This window comes from Ursus maritimus, unplaced genomic scaffold (genome assembly GCF_017311325.1).
Source record: "Ursus maritimus isolate PB19 unplaced genomic scaffold, ASM1731132v1 scaffold_19, whole genome shotgun sequence".
In the NCBI taxonomy this organism is placed as follows: Eukaryota; Metazoa; Chordata; class Mammalia; order Carnivora; family Ursidae; genus Ursus; species Ursus maritimus.
In genome coordinates, this window is record NW_024424341.1 from 55,261,000 (window position 1) to 55,287,072 (window position 26,073).

General features: G+C 60.5%; 1 protein-coding gene across 1 annotated transcript; it reads right to left on the bottom strand.

Annotated features, from left to right (window-relative positions):
* On the bottom strand, nucleotides 1–25,861 carry STRN4 (striatin 4). Its single transcript, XM_040634427.1, has 18 exons — nucleotides 25,580–25,861; nucleotides 18,144–18,247; nucleotides 17,525–17,598; nucleotides 16,424–16,502; nucleotides 14,420–14,617; nucleotides 12,233–12,374; nucleotides 8,882–9,041; nucleotides 8,188–8,301; nucleotides 7,737–7,852; nucleotides 5,851–6,026; nucleotides 5,664–5,768; nucleotides 5,351–5,529; nucleotides 4,062–4,229; nucleotides 3,745–3,885; nucleotides 3,179–3,277; nucleotides 2,921–3,007; nucleotides 1,235–1,470; nucleotides 1–988 (listed from the first exon to the last, which is right to left on the bottom strand). The coding sequence occupies exons 1-17, from the start codon at nucleotides 25,859–25,861 to the stop codon at nucleotides 1,301–1,303; spliced, it is 2,394 nt and encodes a 797-aa protein (XP_040490361.1). The 3' UTR covers nucleotides 1–988; nucleotides 1,235–1,300.
* Nucleotides 25,862–26,073: the final 212 nt, after the last annotated feature.

Here is a 26,073-nt window from a genome sequence, read left to right on the forward strand (position 1 = left end):
TTACTCCAAAGGGTTTATTGAGACAAGTTTCACATCCAAGTCCAGGGCAGAGGGGATGGGGGCTTATAAACAGGAACCTGGAAGGGGGCCCGAGGGCTCAGGGTGGAACCCAAAAAAGAGAGTGAAATAAATAGAGGAAGAGAGTGGAGGGTCAGGAGAGGAGACACAGACTATCACACAGTGATAACGACATGGGGGGGGGGGGCGGAAGGGGCTCCATTAACATCCCATTTATTTATACAGATATACAGGGAGTTGTGGGGGACCCGGTGGGACCCCCTCCAGCCTCCATGCCCCAGGGAGGGGCAAGAGAAGGCCATCTCTCCCCACAGGTGACCCCGTGGGGGCTGGGGGGCTGCCCCTGGAGGAGTGCTGGGAGCAGTGGGGGAGGTAGGGGTGGGCGCCTCCCCCGAGGGCATCACCTATTCCCCAGGCAGTTACTGGCCCTGGAGGTGCTGGGTAGTGTCTGGAAAGCTGTGTGGAGGGAACTGGAGGACAGGGTGGGGAACTGGGCGTACTTCTGGGGTGGGCCAGGACAGGCAGCACCCCCTGAGGACCGCCCAGGGTCCAGCTGGCTCCATGGCTTCCTGGGGGACCCAGAGCAGGGGCGCCTGGGGCTCCTCCCAGCACAGCTCCCACTCAGGTCTGGGAAATTGGAGAAGAGGGGTCGGGGGTTCAAAGAGAGAACCTGGCACCTTCTGGCGTCTTGGAAAAGCTGATCCCCAAGGACACCCAGCCCCGGTTGTGCTGCATCCGGGAAGGCAGCTCAGATACCAGGACTGCGTGTCAGGGGACAGAGAGGAAACTCCCCGAGGCCACCCTGGAGAGTGATTCCTGAACGAGGCTGCTCCCCAGGCTGGATGCTCCGGGAAGGACAGGCCGTGGGGGACGGCCTCCTGGGGAAAGGGCCGTTAGCACCACCAGGTTCCCAGGCAGGTGGGAAGAGGCCCCCGGGCCTCCAGGCCTGCAGACTGAGGCTGGGAGTCACCTGAGGTAGACAGAAGGGAAGGGAGACGGGAGCATGACACCCCAGGTACAAGAGCTCAGGCCGCCTCAGCCCCCTCTCTCGAAGCCCAGGGGCTACCTTGATGTTCTCACGAGGTGCCTCGGCTACCACCCTGGGATGGCCTCTAGAAGGGCCAGGCAAAGGGACACCTCTGAGGTCCCGTTCAGGGTAAGGAGGCACGGGGTTTCTGCCCTCCCAGACCAAGCCTCCCTCCGTCCAGCCTCTCACCTCAGTGCCACCTGCCCGGCCCCGCTCCCCAGCCGGTGTGGCGGCCAGGGCAGGGCCAGGTGGGCATCATACGAAGACCTTGGCCAGGGCGTCGGCGCCGGCGCTGGCGATGAGGGCCTTGCTGGGGTGGCACGCCACGGCGTGGATAGCCTCCTCATGCTTCTTGCGGTGGGCCGTGATCTCCTGCACGCACGTCTTGTTGTCCAGGCTCCACAGACGCAGGGAACAGTCGTGGCCTGTGTGGGTGTGGGAGCAGAAAGGGCTGTCCCGCAGCATGTACCCCGGCTCCTCTGAACCTCACCCTTGGGACTGGGTGAGGCCTCCAGCCTCTTCTCCACCCACCTCGGCCCAGCCATCTTTTGACGCCCAGCCTGCCATCCATCCATCTAGCTAGCGAGTATTCACTGGGCACCTGTGTACTGGGCCCTGGGGTCACGGTGAACATACTAGGCCGACCTCCCCGCCCTGGGGCTGCTGACATTCCAGCGTGGCAGAGAGAAAACAAGAATGCAGAATGAATCATGCCAGGGGGTCAGCAGCACTGTGAGCACAAGCTGGTCAGCGAGAGGACAGAATGGCCAAGGGAGGGGCGATCAGGAGGAAGAGCCTGGCAGGCAGCAGGGTGGGCCAAGGGAAGGTTCTGAGGACTGGCAGCAGCAGCCTGAGCAGGGGCATGGGGAGGGGAGGAGAGGTCAGACAGCGGGGAGCAGACAGGGCTGGGCCCTGAGGCAGCCTATGCAGCTGGCCTGACCCCTGTGTTAGAAGGATCACACTGGGGCGCCTGGGTGGCACAGCGGTTAAGCGTCTGCCTTCGGCTCAGGGCGTGATCCCGGCGTTATGGGATCGAGCCCCACATCAGGCTCCTCCGCTATGAGCCTGCTTCTTCCTCTCCCACTCCCCCTGCTTGTGTTCCCTCTCTCGCTGGCTGTCTCTGTCTCTGTCAAATAAATAAATAAAATCTTAAAAAAAAAAAAAAAAAAAAAGAAGGATCACGCTGGCTGTGGCGGAGCCCGGATCTACTTGTCCCTCACAGGGGCACCCGGGTCCTGTGCCGAAGCCTCTCTGCCCCGGACTTGATCCCACGGACCACCCCCTCTACCGTCATCCTTGGAGACAGCTGCTGCTCTCACGGGCAGACGGAGAGCAGACCACGATGGGTCCCCACGCTGTGTGCTCGCTCGCTCGTCACCTCCCACAAGCTCTGACGGCGGGGAGCAGAGGCCCGTGGCCTCCCTGATAAGCCGTGCACAGCCTTCACCTCCCTGGGCAGCTACAGCCCCCTCTCCGTCAGCCCACGTCCGCCCCCATCCTTCGGAGGCCCAGCCGCGCAGCAGGAGCGGGGCTTCAGCGCCCTCATCCAGAAAGCACGTGCTGCCGAATGCTCCAGATCTTGTGGGGACCGAGACTCAGACAGACCCCAACTTCACTCCTGCAACCACGCACTTCGCTGTGACCAAAGTACGTCACTTCTCTGAGCCTGTTCCCGCGTCTGCACGGTGGGCCGCACCCAGGAGGGTTATCTGGATGAACCACGACGTAGGCCAACGCCTGCCGGGGGCTCTGCGTGCCCCTGCTCCCCCGCCTCAGGGAGCCCCGGAGCACTCCCTCGTGACCAGTGCCCCCGTCTCCTCCTCTTCCGCTGCCACACACCCTTGCTCCTTAGGAGCCCAGAGGGTCCCGACTTACTGCCCGACATCAGGAACACGCCATTGGGGTCCACGGCGAGGCAGGTGACCGCGTCCAGGTGGGCAACCATGGAGTGCACAGATTTCCCTGAGGGGACAGAGGGCGGGTGGCAGGTTACTTTCCCTCGCTGCCTTGCCTGGGAAGGTGAAGGCCCAGACGGGATGCTGAGAGCCCGCCACGCGGGCACCGGGAGCTCTGCCATCTGGGCAGCCCCCTGATGAGCACGAGTAAGCGGGGGCCGGGAAGGCGGGGCCTCACCTGTCCGGCTGTCCAGGAAGCGGATGCCTCGGTCGTCGTGGGCGGTGATGGTGAGGGGCTGGTTCGGGTGACTCACCACCTGGTTGATCTGGGTTGGGCCTGGAAGGCAAGGAGGGAAGGGACATGGGGGAAATCAGGGAGACCAGGACAAAGACAAGAGGAGAATGACGGTCCCACAGCCCTGCCCCCTGCCCAGCTGTCCAGGAGGACTGGGCACCGAGGCCTCTCCTGCTTGGGGTCACGGTGCTTCATCTGGAAGACAGGCACCATGCCCTGCCGGGGGGGGGGCAGAAGTCAGGGAACAGCCACCCACATGGGCCATCCACTCTGCTGATAGGCCTGATGGCTGAGTCCCTGATGATCTCTCTTCCCTCAGCCTTTGCGAGAGCCCCATGCTAGCCACAAGGGTGGCAGCTGGGACTTTTATCTCCTTCCCACCCAGAGCCCCTGAGGGGGGCAGGGGAAGATGACTTCTGCTCACTGGTCAGATCACCAAAGCCACAGGAGGGACTGGAGCCTTGGAGGCACTAGGATACCAGCCCTGGACCCCGGGGCCTCCCTCTTACCGCTGCTCCCCCGGGATTCCAGCGAGAGGAGGGCACTGCCAGCCTCCAGGTCATACAAGACGGTGTCACCGGAGCGGAAGGAAGCCACAATGTGGGCAGGCTCGGTGCTGGTGAAGGCCACTGAGGTGGGGATCCCATGATCTGAGGGCAGAGGGAGGGAAGACTGCTGAACAGACCTGGTCCTGCCCTGGGGCTGTGGGACGGGATTTGGGAAGCCTGGGCCCTCATCAGGAGTCATGCTCCCGTTGGGGCCTCCAGCTCTACACAACTCCTCCGTGAGCTGTCGGTGTCCCTCCCAGCCCCGTTCCCCCACTCACCGCTGGCTGTGAGGAAGGTACAGAGGCAGGCTGGGCTGCTGCTGGGGTCCCAGATACGGATGGTGCCATCGGCAGAGCAGGAGGCCAGGCGCTGGGAGGCAGGACTGAAGGCTAGGCCCCACACGGCGTCCCCGTGGCCCTCCAGGACATGGCTTAGCACGCTCGGGTCTGGACACACCGAAGGGAGGAAACGGGCTACGTCAGGGCCGAGAGCACCAACTCTGCTGAGACCCAGGCGGCCGGGCTGGGGCCGCCCGCTCACCCAGCTTCAGACCCAGCTTCCTCACGGCCTCCAAGCTTCACCCCTGCAGCCTGCCTCAGCTGGCTGCTCACGCTCTGACCACGGGCACTTCTGGCAAGATTTTAGGGCTCTGGAGGCAACCCAGAATGGAAGCTTCAGAGGGCAGGGACCCACCCCCCCGTTCGTTGCCCATCCCACGATAGCGCCTGGCACAAAGCAGACGCTTGGTACATGATTTTCAGGACTTAGTTAAGGGGAGAAGGAACAATGGTGGCTCTGCGACCCCAAGACCCTTTGCAGCCTGGGCCCTGTGGGTCGGGTCGGCCCAGCCGTGCTCCTTGCAGCCTTTCCGGCCCTGGGCACAAGCCCTGCATCCCCGGTCACTCAAGTCCACACAGGCTGCTCCGGTCAGGCCCTGCTGACGCCCAGTGTGTGGCGGCTTGCGTGGCCCAGAGCACACACTACCTGGGACTGACCCTTGACCTTTTACAAGGCGGGACCATTCTTGGGAAAACAGTGTGTGTTCCTCAAGGGAAGACACAGACCTCTGGACTTTGCCGTGACAAAAAGCTGCAGAGCCGTGCGTGTCGTCAGGAGACTTAACAAGAGGCGTCAGCAGGTAGGGGATGGACACTGAACAGAAGTGACGGTAGGGTCGCTTCTCCACTAACGGTTAAAGGCGCACCAAGGATCAAGTGCAGAACTCCCTGCAACCTGGCCCAACTAATCACTCCCCTCTCCCCTGCTCTACTTCTCCTCGCAGCCTCCCTGCACGCAGCTCCCCGGAAGGCACTGCCAGGGCCCGCCGTGCCTCTGCACAGGCCGGTCCAAGGCCCCAGTGCTGATTGAGTCAGCAGACCCACCAGCTCCTCTGGGAGGCAGTCCCCCAACGCCACCTCTCTCCGGCCTCAGCCTGTCCGCCCCCGTCCCATGCTGAACATGCCACTCCCTGCTCCCCCGGGCCGGGGGCGCACCGTCAGGCACCGGCGGGGGCTGAAGGAATGCGGAGACTCCCATGGACACGGTGGGGGGAGGGAGCTATCCTCACCATAACCGTCATAGGGGTCCATGTTGAGGTCGGGAATCTTCCAGCTGTGGATGCGGGCGTCTGCCCCGCCACTGTAACAGCATTCACTGTTGCTGCCCATGGCTACTGCCAACACAGGGCCCCTGCAGGACGCACAGAAAAACTCAATCTCGCCCCTCCCTCGGCCCCCTCCACGGGACCTTCAAGTCCTCTCCTAGATTTTTCAAGGATGGCCAGAAGGAATTCCGCATCTGGGGCTCTGGCTGCGCCACCCAGGCCTGCCTTCCCCTGACTCCCCGCGCCCGTTTCCTCCTCCGAAGGCTGGGCTGAGAACCAGCTATGGGGGCGCTGGATCTGCGGAGCACCGGGAGCAAGGGGGTGCGTGTGCAGGGGCCACTCTCCCCTCGGGGGCACCTCCCTACCTGTGAGCCCGGCATTCCTGGGAGGGGGGGAGGAGCCCAATGTCACCAAGAGCACCCAGATGCGCCTCCCAACCCCGACCCTGGGGCTGCTGCGCTCACTTCTTGGCTGTGACAGCCTTCTGCAGGTTCCAGAGCTTGAGCGTGCCGTCCTCAGAGGCGGTGAGCAAGGCAGACTGGCTGTGGTGGAAAGCCAGGGAGCGCACGCCATCGTAGTGTGAGCGGAGAGTGAATTTGGGGTTCCACGTCTTCTTAAAGGCATCTTTGCTGTCAGAGAGCTGGGGTGGGGGGAGCGGCCTCAGTGTCCCCGCAGTCCCACAGATGCTGACTGGCATCCAGGACGTCAGGTCACTCAGACCGACGTAGAGCCCCCGCACCCTGGCCTCCAGCCCCAGGCGCCCTGCCCGCGGCACCCTGCGCTCACTCAGCGAGTCCTACAGTGTGCAGGGACTAGCTGCGTTCCGGGCCGGCAGTTCAGAGGGGGCCTGGGGAAGACGGTCAGACCACCCCACAGTGTACAGGACTGGGAACTCCGAGCAGTGCTAGCAATTAAACATGGACCGGGAAGAGGTACCCAGCAGCCTGACCGCCTCTGTGGCAGTCGGCTAGGCTTTCCGGAGGCGACGCCAAAGCAGCAGGACTTAACCAGATCAGGGAGGGGACTGAGGAAGGACACTGCATGTGCAAAGTCCCTGCGGCTGCCGGAGCGGATCCAGAGCCTGAGAGGAGGCCCAAGTTACTAAAAGCAAGGGAGAGAGCAGCAGGAGCTGAGGTCGCAGCCTCGTTCGGAAACTTGCATCTCACCCTGAGTCAAACAGGGAGCCCTGGAAGGGTTCAGAGCAGGGAACAGACGTGCACTGGGGAAGATGCGGGTGGCTGCAGAGAGGCTAAGGGGTCAGGAGAGAAGCCCCTCAGGGAAAGAGGAGGGCACACAAGAGCACGCGCTGGGGAGTGGAAATGGGGACAGGTACACAGAGTGGGGAGACACTGGGAGGAGAATCAGCAGGCCACTCAGGGGGTCCCAGAGACGCTGCCCATGCCCTGGTGGACGGTGGTGGTGCTCTCTGTGGGGGACCCCGGGGCAGGAAGCTGGCAAAGATGATGAGCAGACTGTCAGGCAAGACTCAGTGTCCTGCCCAAACATGGGGTTCACACCTGACCAAGCCCTTCATATGAGCTCTATCCCCCACGGTCCCCACCTCCACCATCACCACTGCCCTAGCTCTTTAGGGCCAGAGGCTCTGCCACTGTGCGGTTACCCCCTCATGGGCACACCCCCCCTACTCAAAACCTCCACCTTGGCCCCCCTTCCTGGCATCCCACGCAGTGCCCCCCAACCTTGCTGGGGTTACCAATCACTTAAGATCCAGCTAAAAGCCGTGGTGGCTGTCCTGCCACGGGAAATGCACGCACGCACACATACACACACACACCCCTAATTCAGAGACTAGCAGATGGCCAGAGGCCCCTCCGCGGATATTGGTCCTCCTGAACACTTGGTCCTGACGTCTCCTTCCACCCTGGCCCATCTGCCCACCAGCCCCACTCGCGCCTGCTTTTTTGGTTTCTGGCTGCAAAGGTCAGCTCAATGCCCATCTCCTGCAAAGATTATCTTTGCCGCGCTGTGGCGACCCACAGCCCCCTTCCTCGGATGCTGTGCCCCCACGCCCTGCACCCAGCCCGGGGTGGGGGGCCTGGACTCGAGAGGCACACGAGCCAGGAATGGAAGGGAGCATCACCTGCAGGAGCGGTCAGCAGCTGCACCCCAGCCTTCCAGGCCCCGTACCTCAGTAGCCCCCCAAGCCCCACGCCCCCAGCCGTGTCTGCACCCCTCTGCAAACCAGGGTGAGCTGCTGGCTGACCTCACAGCACCCTCCCACTGGGGGGCTGAGCGCAAGCAGGGCCCCCAGGCAGAGCTCAGTGAAAGCAGGCATGCTGTGGGATGCCCAGTGGGGGCCCGCCGGGGGTGCGGCACCCCAAGAACTTACATCACAGCTGAGGTCGTTGTCGTTGGTGACGGTGAGATCTGCCAAGTCCCCCAGGCTCACCTCCCCGCCCCCGATAGTGTCCATGATGAAAACGTCTGAGGAGAAGCCAAAGGAACCTGGTAGGGGTAGGGGAGGGAGGGGGCAGAGAGGGGCAGGGAGAGAGAGAGAAAGACAGAGAGAGGCAGAGAGGGAGATAAGGAGTCAGAAAAAGAGACAGGGAGAGGACAAGATCAAGAATCACAGCTGGAAAGAAAGAGACAGGGAGAGACAGACAGGGCAGGACAGACAAGAAGAGAGGGAGACAGACAGACAGACGAACTTTTGCGACAGGGAGGCTGCAGACTAGAGGCCAGGCTCTGACCCTGAGGACACAGAAGCCCTGGGCTTAGCTCTGCAGCCCCCCTCTGCTGTGGGCCCCCGGGGACCAGACCAGGGCGGAGGGGCCTCTTACCTTCGTGTGGCCGGGGCTGGGGTGTGCCAGGAGGGGGACCAGTCACTTTAGGGGGCAGCCCGTCCACATCCCGGAGGTCGGCCAAAATGCCCTGGAGTTTGACCCGCCGGCTTTCTGGGGGGACAAAAGCGCAGGGCTGGAGTTGCCCACCAGGTCCACACCCAGCCACTAGCAGCCCCTCCTGCAAATGTGGGGCGGCCAGGAAGTGCTGGCCCCAGAGAGCAGGGCTCAAGGTGGGAGTGGGGGGTGGGCAGAGGAGACAGACTGAGCAGGGACCCTTTGTGGTCCCAGTCCGGCAGGGGCCTCAGTCCCTGGCCACCCTACGTGACGGCTGAGGGCCTCGCCGCTCAGAGTAACGGAACGGGAGGAAGACGCGCCACTGCCCTGCCTGCCTCTTCCCACCGGGCCCTCATCCTGCTCCTCCCCGCGGGCCACCGAGAACGAGCCGCCCTCACGGAGGGCTGGAGGCCCTGCTCCAGGAAGAGCTGGCCCTGCTGCATCCCCGCAGGGATTTTCCAGGGAAAGGGTGAGGGCCCAGCCACCATGGTGTGTGCGTCCTGCTCTCCCGGGCCACCCTCCTCGCAGGAAGCGTATCCGTCCGGCGGAGACCCTGGGGCAGGAAGCAGCTGTCGGAGGCTGCGTGTGCCCCTACCTCGCCCGGTGAGGAAGGCTGGCCGGGAAACCCTCCGCTTACCCAGCTCATGGTGGGTCCCCTCTCCGGTGCACCGTCGAGGGTCCGGGGAGCCCTCCCCCTCCTCTCCTGAGCCCAAGAAATCGAACTCATTGATGGCATCCTCGGAGTCATCCTCCTCGTCCTCGTCCTCCATCTCGGGCACCAGGGCCTTGGAGGGCAGCTGGGTATGCAGAAAGCCAGACAGGTCAGGAGGCTCCAGGCCGGAGCCCAAGCCCACCAGGGCTCCAGGGCAGAGAAGCCAAGGTTCCCGGCCTCCGCCTCACCCTCCTTTCGGCCATCTGCACCAGCCCCACTTCCCTCCCCTCAGTGCCCTTCCCCTGCACCCCCCTCAGCACACTCTGGCAGCTGTGCTCCCCCTGCTGGGAGTCTTCAGAGGCTGCTCCTTACTAGGGCCGGGGCGCTGCCAGCTCCCCAAACCCCCGCGGAGGGCTTTGCACGCCTCCTCCCCTCACCGCCTCCTCCCCTCACCGCCATCTCTACCTCCACCTGTGATTCCCTCCCAAAAAGCCCCCGCTCTTCCTGCTCCCTCCCCTCCCGCCACCCCCACCCCCACCCCCACCCCTCAGCACAGGTACTTCTCAGGGAAGAAAAGTCAATACAGCCTGTTTCGGGGCAGAGAAGAAAGATATGTGTGCAACTGTGTGTACGGAGGCGCACAAGTCAAGTGGGAACGTCTAGACGCCCGGGGAGAAGGGTGGCGCCAGCACACTAGGCAGGCGTCCCACGACTTCACCAGCTTGCGGCGCTGACCACGAGCAGACAGGCGGAGCAGTGGAGCCCCTCACCTCACGTCCCCATTCCGAGCCGTCCCGGATACACTGAGACGGCTCTGGACGAGAGCCTACCAAGCATCCTCCGAGTCTTCGTAGAGCTTTCTTGGTTGCTTCAAGCTTTGCTTTTTTATACGACAAGCGGGCGCTACTTTTAGAATGAGGGAAAACTGCACCGTTCCTCCATCCTGAGAAGCAGGACGCTGGGGCAGGTGGGCGCTGGCGGTCCTCACCGTCAGTCTTAAAGCAGGCCTAGGAACCAACCCTCTGGTGTTCCTCGGTGCGTGCGCTTGGACCCCCGCCCAGACTTGGGGTTTCAGAGCAGCATGGCACCTGCATTTCCCCACACGGATGCCTTCCACACACAGCCTCTACAATGACGTCTTACACATGATGTCACTACATCACACGCAAAGGGCCATCCAAGGGCTGTGTGCCCGGAACCTCAAAGGCCGCAGAAAACGGCTTAAGGGAGCCCCAGAATTTTCACTAACAGTTTTGATCGCTGCCTTCTGCTTTAAGTGCTGGCTTAAGAACATACCCCACCCCAGCACTGGGGCTCTAACTACCACCGCCTCAAACACCACCTCTTCCGGGGAAGCTTCTCCCTCCTAAGTGTTCCCTGACTGGACCAAGTCCTGGGCACCCCCGGGCCCAGCCTCAGTTGGACCACAAGCTCCTCGAGGGTGCGGCTGACCCTCCCACAGGCTCAGCACTCCAAGCCGGGACTGGAGTCAAAACTGCTCAGGCATCCGGGAGCGGCCAGCCTCTGGCCTGTGTGGGAGGACCAGAGAGAAAGGACATGGTGACCTCCCCTCCCTTCCCTGTGGAAGACCCAGGGTCCAGGTTAAGCCAGCATGCCCAGAGAGGCAATGGGGGCGCCGGGGCTCTAGAGGAGCGTGGCAGCATAACAGGCGTCCTCCAGGGTCCGCAAGAGAGGGTTCCCAATTCTGTTCTGCCCGCTGTGCCCGGCACTGCTCACCGTGCCACCACCGAGCACTCAGTGTGGCCAGCCACAGCGTAGCCAAGGGCTTTCTGTGCGTGAGTTCATGTTAATTAAATCCTCAACAACCCAGCGGCAGGGACTCTAAAACTGCAGCTAAGACAGCATCACGTGCCCGTAGGCACACGGCCAGGCCAGCAGCCACTCTGGGAGTCTCGGAGGTCTTTGGAATCAGCCTGGTCACTGCAGAGCTGCAGGGTGAGAGAGCAGGCCTGGGGAGGCTCGAGACCCCTGCACAAGGAGCCACCCACAGGGCCCACGGGACAAGCGCGGTGACACACACACAAAGGCCTGAGGGAGTACGGAAAGTCAGCCATGATCTCCGCTGGGAGGAGCAGAGAGGAGTGGGCAGGCTTCCCAGAGGAGGATGAGGTAAGAGCTGAGAAAGGAGTGAAAATCCCAACAGGGGCGGGAGAGAGCAGGAACAGGGGTAGGAGGCCCCAGACTCAGCACCATCCTGACTTTCCTGTAACCCAGCTCTAGTGTGCTGGCTCTTGCGCATGCCCTGCGAACCCACGCCAGGCGGGACCCTGTACTGAGCCACACCAGGGACACTGCAGACAGAGGTGGCCCCACATAGCCATGGGGACATGAGGCAGGGAGGACCGGGAGTGGTCCAGGTCCAGATGGCTCCAACCCTGACGGGGGAAGGGGAGGAAGGGCTGGTGAGAGGTCAGAGAGGGCTGCCTGGAGGAGGGGTGCTAAGGTGAGGCTGAAAGAGGCACGGAGGGGTTCTGATGGGAAGGCCACACACAAGCCCCTCTGCATGGGCACGCCGCTGGCCACAAGCTCCCCCAAGCCAGGGACTGGACCTCTGTCTCCGCGTCGTTGCTCCTGGCACAGGGCTAGGCCCACAAAGGCCCAAACTGATGTTTACCGGCCAGGGGGCCCAGACCATGCCTGAGGTTAGTGCCGCTGAAACGGCAGCAGCACGGTGGCTTGAAAAGTTGAGGAGCAGGGGTGAAGTGGGGTGGGAGCCATTACTATGAAGCCAAGCTGAGATCTGGACTCCACCCTGCAAGCAATGCCCCTGGGCTTAGGTCCTGACACAAGAACAGACAGGACACTCGCACCTACAAAGTCCCCCGCGGGATCCCCAACCCGGCCCCAGGCTGAGCCTGGGGTCCCGCCACATCTACTCTGGCTGCTGGGGAGAGAAGAGCAAGGAAACCCCCATAGTCCCTGCCTGGCAGAGCTCACAATCTATTGGGGGAAAAGACAGAAAGCCACAGCCACACCAAAAATATCTCGGTGCGACAGTGACGAGGCTAGCCTGCAGGAGAGCACACTGCGAGAGGGCCGCGCATGGCTGGCCCTGTCTGGAGAGTTCAGGCCTCTCAGGAACGTGTGCGAGCGGAAGCGGGGCTGGGAGAAGACAGGGGTGGGGGTGAAGAGGCGGGCTGTGACACAGCACTGAGGCTGCAGCTTGGCCAGAGAAGAGACAGGGACCCTGGGAAGGAACAGGGTCAGGCCACACACAGACTGGGCCATAAAGGGAGCCCCGAGAGCACCCACAGGGGCACTGGGCTGCCAGGCCGCAAAGCGGGCGCCCCCCTGCAGGGGGAGGGGGGAGCACACCTTCACACGCTGCTTCTTGTGCTGCACGCTGTCCAGCTCATCGTCCTCGTCGCTGTCCTCGTCCTCGCAGTTCTGCAGGAAGGGGATCTGCTCCAGCACCGAGCCACTCAGGCGCTCTTTGCCATCTTTGCCTGCCGCGTTCCTGCCCACAACAGGGGGGCAGAGGGGGCATCAGTCCCGCCAGGCGACAAAGCTCAGATGGGAGGGCGCCGAGGTGCCGTGGCCAGAGCCTGGACCCCGCTCTCAAGAGGGATGAGCTCACTGTGACCCCACAGGAGCCTCAACCCCTCTCACATAGGGGGCTCCAATCCCAGCCTCCGCCTGACTTGCTCACCACGACCCGACCACCCTGGCTTGGACAGCACAGCCAGCCCCTCCTTCCTGAGCTCTGAGCCCCCGAGCAAGAGGCCCTGCCCTGACCACACATCTGTCCGCACGTGCTGAGTCAGGACAGCTGGCCAAGAAAGCGCCACTGACTCAGCAGCCCCCTTTCCCACGGTCCGGGCGAACCCTGGGCACAGGTCAGGCCGGGCAGACACGCCCGGCGGGAAAGAGGAACCGGTCCCTACTGCCAGCCTCGCCGTCAATGAGCCTGTCCCCTCCTGCCTGACAGATGGCCTCCTGTTTCCACTCCTGGCCGACTGTCTAATGCCTCCGGCTGGATGACCAGTTTTAACAAGGATGTATCTGCCAAACCCAAGTCCCGGGTAGAAAAGCAGGTGGAGTTCAAAGTCTGGATAAATGCAAACATCCTCCTTTCTTACCCCTAGGCCAATGCTCTAGAGGGTTCTTGCCAACTGCCCGGGTATATGGTTACTACTCGGAGGACGGGTCTCTCCAGTGCTCCCTCCCCAGCCGCCGTGTGCACAGCCTCCCAGAGAGCACTTCTGCGCTCGGCAGCCCGCGCGGCTGCCCGGCACCACTCACCACTCGGGTCTCCCCCCACAGCCCTGGCCACACCCGCTCAGCCTCCTTTGCCGCTGCCTCCAGCTTTCAAACCCCGCCTGCGTGCTGGTGAACCCGAGGCGAGTTCGGAGGGCAGCGCCCCCCGGCCGAGCTCCAGGCTGGCTACTCATCCCCGTCCTGGGGGTGACCTGGCACCACGAATTCCACCAGCCCTCGACGGACCCCTGGAAGTTCCTTCCACTCCTCGTCCTCCCCACTGCAGTCAATGCCACTCCCGTTGCTTGGACCAAACCCCAGAGCCACCCCCAGGTCCTTCCTCTCCCCCCCATCCACTTCTTTAAAAAGCCAACCTGCGAAGAGCCTGGCTGCTCACATCCACCACATCTCGTCTGGACGGTGCAGGAGGCCCCCAGCCACTCTCCTGCTCCCACTTCGGCCCCGCGGCCCCTCCTCCTCAAAGCAGACCAGCACACTGGATTGTGTCACACCCCTGCTCGAAACCACGGGCTTCCCACAACTGGCGGAGTAGGCTCCAAACTCCCTATCGTGGCCGCTACGGCCCCATTTGATCTGACTCCCGAGATTTCAACCTCACCACAGACCACAAGCCCATGTGCGCACTCGCCACAGCCACGCTGGCCTCGCTGCAGGTTCCTGAACGTGCCGAGCGGAACCCCGACGATCGCCATTCCCTCTGCCTACAACATTCTCCTTCTAGTACTCGTGTGGCTTACTCTGCCACTTCCTGCGGTTCTCCGCCCAGATGTCACCCCCATGAGGAGGGCCCCCCCCCCGCCCATTTCCCAATCTTTCTTTCTTCCCACCTTTCTCTGCAGCAAATGTTAAATTACTGACGCTGACGACTAACAACTACTGAGGGAGGAAGGAAGGAAGCACGAAGAACTCCCTGGGGCGGTGGCCGTGTGTTTCACTCCCCACTGGGCCCTGGTCCGCCACCGGGGTCGGCCTCTAGTACGTGCTCCGTGTGCTGAGCAGCGTTAAGGCCTGAGCCTCGGGAGGGGGGCTGGGCTGGGCGTGAGCTGTGGCACGAATCGGCGCGAACACGATGCCACGGGACAGGATGTGCAGGGGGGCCCAGAACAGGCTCCAGGGATCCCACAGCGAAGGGACCGAGGGCTCTGGAACAAACCAGCCCACAGTACACTCCAGGAAGGAAGTGGCCACCGGGGCACCGGGGAGCACTGCTGACTTCTGTGACACTGGTCTTCACCGGGAGGAGACACAGAGGACCAGACCTATCAGGGCTCACCAAGGGCTCACCTCTTGATCTGCTCTTCGATCTGTTTCACCAGCAGCGACTCACCGCCGCTGAGCCCCCCGGGGCCTGGCGTGGCCCTGGGGCCTCCTTCGCTGGGCTCCACGGCCCCGTTGAGCTCCAACGAGCGGCCCAGGAGGGAGCGCACGCGTTTGGACCGCATGTCCAGGATGGTGTCCGTGTAGCCCACCTCTTCCAGGTACCTGCAGGGAGACAGAACCAGCAGGGCTCAGGCGTCTCCTGGCTTCTTTCTATCCGATGGGGGCTGATGCAAACGGGGACAGGCTTTTTGGAGAAGCAACCGAAGACTACACGCCTGTATTTTAAATAAGCACACGCTGGGCCCTGCTGCGTCACTTTCGAGTCTATTTCCAGGGGAAGCCTTTACATACAGGCCCAATGTGGTCACACAGATGCTAGCGGGGATGCCGTGCAGGAGAGCCAAAACGTGAGGCCACGCCACACGCCCCCCGGGGATGACTGTGGCTGCAAATGACGGACGGGGACACGAGGCAGAAAATAAAGGACGCAGAGGGCCGAGACGGCCACAATAAGCAGCTTAACGAAAACCATAAGTTATGTGAGCCACACGATTCATGTGTTTAAAAAAAAGAAGAAGAAGAAGAAAGAGCTAACGTGCGTGCAAGCACGGGCCACAAACATATTTGAAGCATGCCCCCACGAGGCCTGGAGAGACACATACTCGATGCACCAGCAGCGACCCTGGACCTTCGGAACAAGGGATCAGAGACGTAAGAGCAACCTTTACAGCTCACTCTACTCACTTCTACAAATGAGTGTTTATTACTTCCGCAATTTAAAAAAATGGAAGCTAGCTGAGACTAGTCTAAAAGTTACAAATAGGGGGAAAAATCAATTGTGGGTATCTGTGGATATCTGGTCCTCTGGAGGCTCCTCCAGGAGCCTTTTACATTCACCACGACCTGGTCCCTTCGGGACCCCCAAGTCCGCCCCTTGCACGCTGGGGCACACCTGTCTCCCCTGCTGTCTGACCCGCTTGCCTGCCTGCCTGCCTGCGGCCGAGGCCACCTCCCCACCCGAGAAGAGGCAGGCGAGCACGGTGGTGGTGCTCTGGGAGCCGAGTGCCCGAGCTCACATCTCAAACCCCCCACTTAACACAGCTGGGTCATCTTCCGCCAGCCCACACACGCCCTCCCCACCTTTCTGTGTGGGGGGATACTGGCAGTTTACCGCATGGGAACTGACACCAGGCATCAGTGTGTGTAAAACGTTCAGCACAGTGCCAGGCACATAATGGGCCCCTGGCACGTGTCACCTCCTGGAATCGTTTTGTCGTCGCTGCTGGCACACACCGTAAGCCTGCAAGCCTCCCGACGCTCGGCTTAAGGAAACCAGGGATACGGACAAATATCTCCCTGATGCTTGTCACACCACAGAACCATCTTTGATGACATGTGCAAGTGACCGGCTATGGAAAGTGATGGTAACCCACGTGACAGACGATCACACGGCTCTTAAAACAATGCAACCTAACTAAATCATATGGAAGGACGTCTACAACGCTTAGCAAAAACAATGCAGCAGAAAACACAGAATCACACGCCTACTAAGACACACACAGAGCCCCACCGGAGTCGCCAAAACACGAGATTCCTTGGGTGGTGGAATAATGAGTGATTGTGTGTGTGTGTGTGTGTGTGTGTGTGTGTGTGTTTCCCTGTATTTCTTGAGTTTTCTAAAACACACTAATCTCTTTAATAGTAAAACATAACATTACCCTTTTTACTCTTTAAAGTGAGTGAAGTCCCTCTTCGGGAGCAGAGGCCCCCACATGCTGCCTGCAGCAAGTCTTCCCTCCCTCCCAGGCTGCGTTGCCCCCCCCGCAGCGTCACCAGCAGGGATCCCAAGAGTCCAGCATCCCACCCCCAGGGGGGGACAGGAAGAGCTGTGGAGTCTTCAGGCTTATCTCCCGAGCCAAACGTGTCCGTCTCCCCACTCCAGCCCTGCACCCCTGCCCGCACACTCACTGTCGGAGAAGCTGCCGCCCCTCCTTCCACACCAGCGGGCTGTTCTCCAGGGTGACCGACTCCACGGGGCCATTGGAGACTGGAGAGTGGAGACAAAGGAGGCAGGCTGTCTAGAGCAGTGCCATGGACCCATCACCTCCTCCACCTTCCTCCCCCTCAAACCCGCCTCAGTCACAACTGGTCACAGTTACACATCCTGCCGAGTCCCTTCGTGAGGGCATCTGAAACCTACCCTCACCCCTCCACGCCCTCTACTTTCCTGAGGTCACTCCCCAAACCACCCCCAGACCTTCAGACTCCCACCTACTTATGTCACTTTGCCACATAGGAAGCCGGCCCCGTCCTGCGCGAGCACGCACAGTGGACTCTATACTTCGAGTCCGGCTCTGGCGCTCACCAGCTGTGTGACCTCGAGCAGGTCGGTTTACCTCTCTGAGCCTCAGCTTCCTCTTCCAAGAAAGTCAGTTAATAGCACCTAGCTTTTGGGATTCTCGTGAGGACTGAATGAGATCGTCTGCTTATTTTATTCACCAACTACTTACCGGGCATCTACTAGGCACCTGGCTGGGTGCCCGGGCTACAAAGACCCCTGCCCTCGTGGGACTCCCGTTCTGATGGGAGGGGTCTGACGTAAGGAACAACATCACGAAGGTCTTGATGGGTCACCCGGGCCCTCACTTCCACTGTTCCAGTCACTCCCGGTAACTCCCCATCCCCTCACATACCAGCCCTTTCACGTCGCCACGCTTCCATTCACGGGACCCTCACCTTGGAACACCTGCCCTGCCTACTTGCTGGTGAACAGAGCCCTCTTCCAAGGAGCTTAGAGTATTAGGGACAGTGTCCGTCTGCGTCACAGAGGGACAGCAGGCAGGACTGGCCTTCTTCACCACGATCCAGCCCCCTCACCACTCGGGGGTCCTGCAGAGCAGTCCGTGAAGGGGGCACTGAGAGTGAAGTTCAAGCCCTCCGTAGCCGCCCCCCCCCCAAGTCTGCCTGCTGTGGAGCAAAGTAAGAAAGAGGTGGCCCAACTCCGCACAACTCTACCACGCTGAGCTGTCTGGGGTGGTGCGCAAGTTGGGCGGATCTGGGGGTGGGCACCTTGTTCTGCTGGTTCTGATTTCTTCTCCCCTGGGTTCAGGTCCGTCCCAAACTTCAATTTATGGTATTTGGCCCTAGAAGAGCAAATGATTAATAGATGACAGATGCAGAGAAATAGACAGGGCCAGCGCTCACCTCAGGCGTCCCAGATCCCAGGCCTCCCGCAGTCCTCTCCCCCACCGCTGAAGCTGAGCCCCACCCCTCACTCCCCCTTTAGGAAGCGGCCCTGGTGGAAGAGGCACCACACACGGCATTATGAAGAACCCACTCTTTGGAGTCAGGCAGACTGGGGTGCTACCCCAGCTCTGGGAGTCCCTGAAAGCCCTCCCCCTCTGGAAGTCTCACCCGTACCCGTGAAGTGACTGGAAGGGGTCAATGAGGCAACGAGCATACAGGGGGGCCAACAACATTATGAACACTGCTACTAGCGCTGACCCTGAACTCCACCTTCCATGTCTTGTTCTGTCTCCCTGCGCTAGAATCACACAGTATTGGGTGACGGAGAAGAGGACGCTGGGTGCCAAACCTCCCTGGGCTGGGAGGCACTGCGGCCGGCCTCCTGACCCTCCCGTGCGGGCCTGACTTCTCAGAAAGCAGGACCCGGGACAGCAGGGCTCACCTTTCCTGCTTCAGCGCATATTCCAACATCTTGATCCGTCGCACCAGGTCTGTCTTGAGATTCTCTTGCCCCTTCCTTTCTCCCTGGAGGAAAGCCACCTGAGCCTGGGGGAACAGAAGGGAACAGGAAGACAGCAGGGCTCAGGCTCAGTGGTGTGTCCCTCACTCCTGCGAGGACAATCAGCTCCAGCCCCACCCCCACAAAGACATGCAGCAGCCACTTCTTCAGGCGTGAAGACCCTGAGCCAGGGTTCAATGGAGCAGTGACAGGGCATGCTGGATCTGTTTCCAGAGTCCCCTGCCGTGTGACCCACCATGAAAGAGCTGAGGAGGAGTCCTTAACCCTTGAAATTAAAATGGGTAACTTGGCCCCTGCCTCTTGGGGAGAAGTCAGATCAGGGAGGAAGGTGGGGGGGGGGTAGGCACGAAGAGCCCCAGGCTCCTTCTCCCCCACCCTAAGGCAGGTGCTGTCCCCTAGGTTGCTGGTGGAGGTGGTGTCTCACTATTTCTACCAGAGCATCTGTCTCTGGGAGGCGTAGGAAGCTACTTTGGGAGCTTAGGGACAAGAGTGGGTGGCTCAGCTCAGCTCCCGCTCCAATGCAAAAGCTTTACCACCCAACCCCCACCGCGGGGACCAAGCGTCCCGCTGGAGTCTGCCCAGGGTGAGCGAGACATGCCACAGACATGACCCAGGGCCCCTGCCAACCACTTCACACCGTCTGCTGGCATGGGCTACCCCAGTCTGCTCTGGTCTGTCAACAGGTCTTTTGGAGACACTGGGCCAACGGCCTTCGAGGCAGGATCCTGGCCCCTGACCATGTTCCAGAAGTCCTGTGCCAAAGCCCTGAGAGCAGGGCTCAACCCTGGCTTCTCCCCAAGTGCTCCACTGTTACAGGCTGGGACAGCCTGAGCTCCAGGCCGGGCTCGGCCACTTACTTGCTGCATGATCTTAGGCAGGTCATCGGCCTTCTCTGAGCCTCCATTTCCCCTTCTAGAAAATGGGGCTCACGAGAGTGCCTGCCCCTCATGTGTTAAGTTCTTCTCAGTCCGAGGCCTAGCACAGAAGAAGGGCTAATAAATGCCAGCTCCTACCTCTTATTATTTTTATTCTCCCTGTCCGTTCTTCCATAACGTTGAAACAGGCCCAGTTCTTTAAGACCCACGCCCCATGAAGCAGAGATGTCCGTGGCTTACAGGCCTCCTGCCCCCACAGGCAGCTGCAGCTTCCTGGAGCCAATCCCCAAACATCACGTGCTGTTGGAGAACGTCAATGACTCCACCAGAAGCCCCGGGCCTGGCCGCCTTTTCCAGGCTGTGCCCATTCTCAAAGCCCGGATCCAGGACTATAAGTTCTTGGCAGCCTCTCAGATGCCCACCCGCACTGCTCTCCCTCTCCTTTAGGCTCAAAGGGCCTGGAGGACCTACCTGCCCCGGGCACTTGGGAGTGTGGCACAGCTCTGCACCCGCAAGCCCACTATCGCCTCGGTCCTGCTCCAGGGACCAGGTCTCTCCCTCCAGTGAGCTGAGACTAAGCATGTGCTGATGATGGCTGGCTCTGGCCGGGAACCGGGGAAACGGGCACTTCTATACCTCTGGTGGGGTCATACATCGATGCACCCTTCCTGGAGGGCAATTCGGCCATATCTATCAAAATGTGAAATGCACACTCCCTTTGTCCTGACAGGTCCACTTCTGGGGATGTAGCCCACAGGCGTAACTGCAATGTAGGCTGCCTTCAAGAAAATAAAAAGGAGTATACGTGCGTTGATCTAAGACAAAGGTATCATGCATTCATTCGTTTACGACACCGATGTTTACTGAGGCCCAACTGTGTACCACGTACAGCTGCAGACAGAGGATGCAGCACTGAACAAGATGGGGGACATGTTCCAGAAGGGGGTGTGGGACAAATATGAACAGGTCACTATATGTCACCAGGTATGCTGTGGTGGTGGGGGGGCATCTGCCTGTTGAGGGAATAGGACTTTTCCCCCCTTCTGAACACTCTCTTCTCTCAACACTGTAAATCAACACATATGCGCATAAATACCTAAGGCCAGACAGGCAGAGTCACACGTGGTCACCACCTCAGCAGTCTGAATTTCTGTCCTTTGTGTATGATCTCAATCACCCAAATCTACCCTGTCCGGTCACTTTAGAAGGTGGGGGGAGAGGTGGAGAAGAAAAGGTCAATCGCCGACCCCAAGCGCCAAGTCACTAGCTCCTCACTGTCCTCCCTACCCTCTGGGGCTTCCGTAGTGAGCCTTCTACTTCCCAGGCTGGTACAGCCTGCTGAACATCCGCGTTCATTCGACATCCGGCAACTGGTGACCGCCTAGACAGCCAGGTCCTGCGTGAGGCGCCTGCGAGTAATGGAGAAGACGAGTGGTTCCTGGCCCACGGAGCTCTCAGCCAGCGCAGGAGACAGGCAGGAGCATCGACACCCAACATATGATGGGACTAGGCACGGTGAGGAAGTAAAGGATGTTACCGGAGGAGGGACACCCAACCCGCTCCTGGAGGTAAGAAGCACCGTTCGGCCAAAACCTGAAGGCTGTTAGAAGTTGGCCAGGGGAGTGGCGTGTGCTGCTGGCCGAGGACACAGACAAGAGCTGCATGGCAGGCTTACGGAACGCTAAGAAGGCCAGTACAGCCACATGAGAATGTGTAACAGGGTTAGTGAGGAAAGGCAGAGAGCCTTGTAGGCCTGAGAAAGGACCGCAGACCAAGTTAGAGTCTGAAGGTTGTCCTAAGAGCACAGGGGAAGCCACGGGAGGCTTTTAAGCAAAAGAGATGTAATCAGTGCATGTTACCGAGACAATTCCAGCTATACTGCAGAGAACTGACGGCTAGGGGTTTGGGGGCGGGGGCATGCCCGCGAAGCTAAAGGCCAGTCACAGGAGGCAGTCCCAGAAATCTCAGGGAGAAATGACGGTGGCCTGGACTAGGAAGGGGGGCTGGGTTAGTGGATTTGCAGTAATAAGGAGGCAGGACTGATAACACAGGTGACTCAGTATGTGGGGAGAAGAAAAGGAAGTCAATGGGGCGCCTGGGTGGCACAGCGGTTAAGCGTCTGCCTTCCGCTCAGGGCGTGATCCTGGCGATCTGGGATCAAGCCCCACATCAGGCTCCTCTGCTGGAACCCTGCTTCTTCCTCTTCCACCCCCCCCCCACTTCTGTTCCCTCTCTCGCTGGCTGTCTCTCTCTCTGTAAAATAAATAAATAAAATCTAAAAAAAAAAAAAAGAAAGAAAGAAAGAAAGAAAAGTCAAGAACATACCAGGCCCTCACACTTGCTCACAAAGAAAGAAAGAAAGAAAGAAAGAAAGAGAAGTCAAGAACATATCAGGCCCTCACACTTGCTCAGCCTGGCCAAATATCTCCTTGCTCTCACCACAGCAAGCCCCATCTCTCTTCTCCTAATTATGGTGCGAGAACCTGACATGGCCCACTCTGCTCTGTTGTCCCCTTCCCAGCTTCCCTGGCAAAGAAGGGAGAAGAGAGAACCAGAAAAATGTGGTTGAAGTGAACCAACTCAGTGGAATCCCACTGAAAGGGGAAGTGTTGGCGGCCAGTTCCTCCTACGGCCGAAAATGCCAGCAGCCAGCACCGCCTGATCTGTGAGTGCCGTGGCGGGCGGACAGGTGAGCCCAGGAGCTGGAAGTTCTCTACCCACCATAACCACCCACTGCCACTCGCCCTGGCCAGACTGTTAGAACACCCCCCCGCCAGAACCGTGCCCAGGCCTCTCTGCGGCTGTTCCCTCTCTCCAGCCAGGCGGCACTGGAAAGGCTTCCCGAGGAGCCTCCCAGGAGCTGATGGATGCTGCTCTGTACCCTGCGGCTGACCTTTCTGTCCCAGCCCCCAGTCCTGTGTATCTCCCTCCTGGACCACCTGGCCCTGTATCTCCGACACTCTTCCTTCCCTTCCCGGCAGGGATGCCTCCCCACTGGACCCCCACTGGAGGTGGGGAGGGGCCAGTTCTACACCTTCTCTGCTGTCACCACGCTCCTCACATCTCCCTATCGCTGCTCCTCCACGAGTGTCCAGTTGAGAATCCCCCGACAGGTTCCTCCTGTCTTCGGGGAGCTCCCCTCCCCAGAAGTGCCGCAGATCTATAAACTATGCAGGGTTTGCACGTGACCTTTTGTGCTTATCCCGTGTTGATTTACCTTAAATGCACCACACGTGTATCTTTAAAATCGGAAATATTTATGACCTTAACTCACATTCTCATTAAAATAGGTTATGCTTTCTTACATTCAAACGATCATGGTGCTTCAGGCAGAGCCACACACGCAAGCAACCCCACCTGGGTGTGAGTGTGCGCAGTTCTCTGCAGGCTCTTGTGCAAACGGGCCTCCTCTGTTAGCCTGGAAGTTTCTGAAGGGCAGAAACCACACTGCCTGCTTCTTGGAATCCCCCACCTGACAAAGTCCCGCTTGTTGTCAGATGGCATCTACGCCACCTCCCTGCTCCGATCTCTGGGTACCTCTTGGCAGGACCTCATGAGGGGCTGCCTTTCCGACCGTCCCCCACACGTCCTCACTGAGAACACTGACTGCATGGCGGCTCCTGCGCCTGGAGCAGAGGTACTCCGCGATTTGGAGGAAAGGTATTCAGGGTTCCTCACAAAGGTCTGCCACGGGCCAGGCCTTCAAGGATCTCACAAGAGAAGTCACACCTCTGTTAAGAGGTAAGTGTCCAAGCAAAGGTGTGTAAAATGAGGTGCCGCTGAAGGGAGTGCGTGGAACCGTGGGGGCAGCTTGAACTGGTCACCGTTTCATAAACATAGCTGTTCTACAATTCCCCCCAGCTATTCCGCTTTCTACTCACTTGGGAATATAAAGATATTCACTGCAGCCATTTCTGATGGGGGGGGGACTGGAAAGAAGCTAAAAGTCTGTCAACAAGGGTCAACTAAAGGAGCTACGGTATCAACATCCAGTGGAATGTAGTTATCAGAAGTAGTCCGCAAGTTCTCCGCACTGACAGGAAAGGAACACCAAGACACGGGTATGTGAAAAGTCGCAAAATGATTTGTATGTGACCTCATGTTTTATACACACAGAGTTGAACTGCTTCTCTAACAAGAACAGTTGCAGAGAAGAGGAGGGAAGGGGGGAGGGCTCTCCCTTTTCACTCATACACACACTTCTGAGACCTCTGCGTTTTCACTAATGTGACAGAACAAAAGGAAGCAGAGGTACACAGTAAGTGGTGCTGCAGCCTAGACATGGGAGAGCCTAACCAGGGGCTCTCCACACACTCCTCTCCAACTCCAAGAAGGGCCACTAGGTGAGGGCATAAACACCGCTTTTCTCTTGTCAGTCTCAAAGACGAGAAGGTGGTACGGGTATGGTGGGCGCTGTAGGTGCACTGGCGGGAAGTCCCCCAGACCAAGATTCAATCCCAGGTCTGCTTATGACTGCTTGGATGATCCCGAGGAGGCCACTGGGCTTCAGTGGAACATTCTCTTCATCTGTACTGGGCAGCAGAGAGGTACAGAGCATGGGTTCTTAAAAGCCCACAGACCAGCCCGGCCACCCACAGGCTGTGATCCTAGGTCAATCACGGACTGTCCCTCCCTCAGAGCCTCCCTTTCCTCTTTGGATTCTTTTCTCAAAAAGCAAGGGGGTGGGGGAATAGGATCACTCACCCTCCCAGAATGTTCCAAGGCTTAAAGGATACCAAGTATCCAAAGTGCTATGTACAGTGCCTGGCACCTCATATGTGCTCAATAAAGAGCAGCTGCTGTCATTACTGCTGAGTGAGAGCAATGACACCTGCCCGGTCTCCATAATGGGGTATTGAGATCTAGCGAGATGGATGCTGGGAAAGAGCTCCAGAAACAGAGCTGAACACAAAAGTGAGGGGTGCTTACATAAGGATTCCTCTCCCACCTCAATGCCAAGCTTCAGCTACCACACAGCTCAGATCCCTACGTGGTGGTGGTGGTGGGGGGGTGTTGCAGAATGCTCTCTTCATTCAGCCTCTGGACAAAATTCTAATTGGTTATTTATTTGGGGTCCCCATATCAACTAGACAGGAAACCGTGAACCAGAAGGGGAAAATTGAACTGGCAGAAGTAGATACTGGCTTCTGCTAATTATACCCCAGCCCAGGAACCCTCGAGAATCCTCGAGGCCCATCCCTGGGTCCCTTCCAAACCTCACAGCTCTGATGCTCCATCCTCCAGACACCCCACAAACAGACCCACACTTCTCAAGGTCACGAAACCCAGTCCAACTCCTCGGGCTCTAACAGACATCATCCCAGGGCACACTCCTCTCCCAAGCTACTCCACAAACCATGGGGTCCTTTCCCAGAAACTTCCACAAACGCATCTCCCAGAGGCCTTCTGAAATGCTTCTTCAACGCTGTCTGGCTGCTCTGCAAAATCTCCCCGCCACCCTCCAGGTACCCCCCCCCCCAAGTCCTCCTGTCTCCATCCCAGGTCCCCTTATCTCTACCACGTTGGACGCCACCGCACTCCAGTCCAGGGTTCTCCAACTGACATCCCATACACACGTCCCATCTCAAGGCCAATGCCCGCCCCCGGCCCCCCCGCACTCCTCCACACCCCTCAAACTGGAGTTTCCGCTCTGCAGCTCTTCCATACAGGCTCCCAGACCAAGTCCTGGCCCTGTTCATGCTTCCACTCCCGGGACCCCACCCTACACTCGATAGCCACACATGCCGGGCTCCCCAAAGTTTCCTCCTTAGAGGGGAGGGCACACATCTTCCTCCTGGGACCCCCCGAGGCCTTCTTCTCATCCCGAGTCCTCATATAGCCATCTTTCAGTTCCCTCTACCCGCCTCCCCCGTCCAAACGCTCCGAAACACACCCGGTCCCAGGCTCCGTGACTTCCTCTCTCCACTCAGACCAGTTCCCCGCTCGACTCGCTCTCGCCCTCGGCAGCTCCCAAGTTCCCCCGACGCCCCCTCTCTCCCACCCGAAGCCCATCAGGTTCCACCTCCAACCCTCACCTGGTCAGGGACGGGGGTGGGAGCCCGGCGGCACCTTTCGGGCTTTTGCTCACTCCCAACAACAAGACCCCCCCCAACTCCTCCTACCACCCTTTGCTGAGTGCTCTTGGGCTCCCCTCAGGGCCCGAGGTCCCTGTCCAGGGAACCCGTCTGCCGGTCCGCTCACTCCCACTACAGCTCCCAGCCGGTTCCGGTCCCTTGCGCCCCTCCTCTCGGCCGGCCCCGGCCGGACCCTCCCGCCCCGGGGCCCCCCGACCCGCCTCGAGCCGCCGGGTGCCCTCCGGACCCCCCTCGGATGGCCCCTCACTTCGTCTCCGGGCCGGTCGCGGTCCCCTCCCGCCCCCCCGGCCGTCCCGGCGGCCATTGCTCCAAGATGGCGGCGGCGGCGGCGGCGGGTGAGGCCGGGCCGGGCCGGGCGGGGGGTCGTGGGTCCCGGGGCGGCGCTCACCTGCAACTCAGCGCGCTCGGCCTCCCAGCGGGCCTTCTCCGCTTCGAAGCGCGCCCACTCGTGCTGGATAAAGTGCAGGATCCCGGGCAGGCTCAGGGGCTCGGGTCCCGCTGTAGGCCCGGGGCTGCCTCCGCCACCGCCTCCCTTACCAGCCGGGCCGGGCCCCGGGGCAGGGGCAGAGGGCAGGGCCGCCCCCGTCGGGCCGGGGCCCGCGCCAGAGCCCAGCGGGCGGCAGGAGGAGGCGGCGGCGGCGACCGCGGCGGCCGCTCGCTCCTCCATCATGGAGGCCCCGGGGCCGGCCCGCGCGCCCGCTGTGTCTCGCGCGCCTGCGCGGCCGCACCACCCCCCCCCCGCCCGCGCGCGCACTCGGCGGGGGCCGGGTGGGGGGGCCGGTGATGGGAACGAGGCCGGGCGCGCGCCTCGCCCACCCGGGTCGACCCCGAAAGCGCGCGCGCACGTGCGGGTGGGCGGGAAGGGGCGGGGCGGAGGCGCGC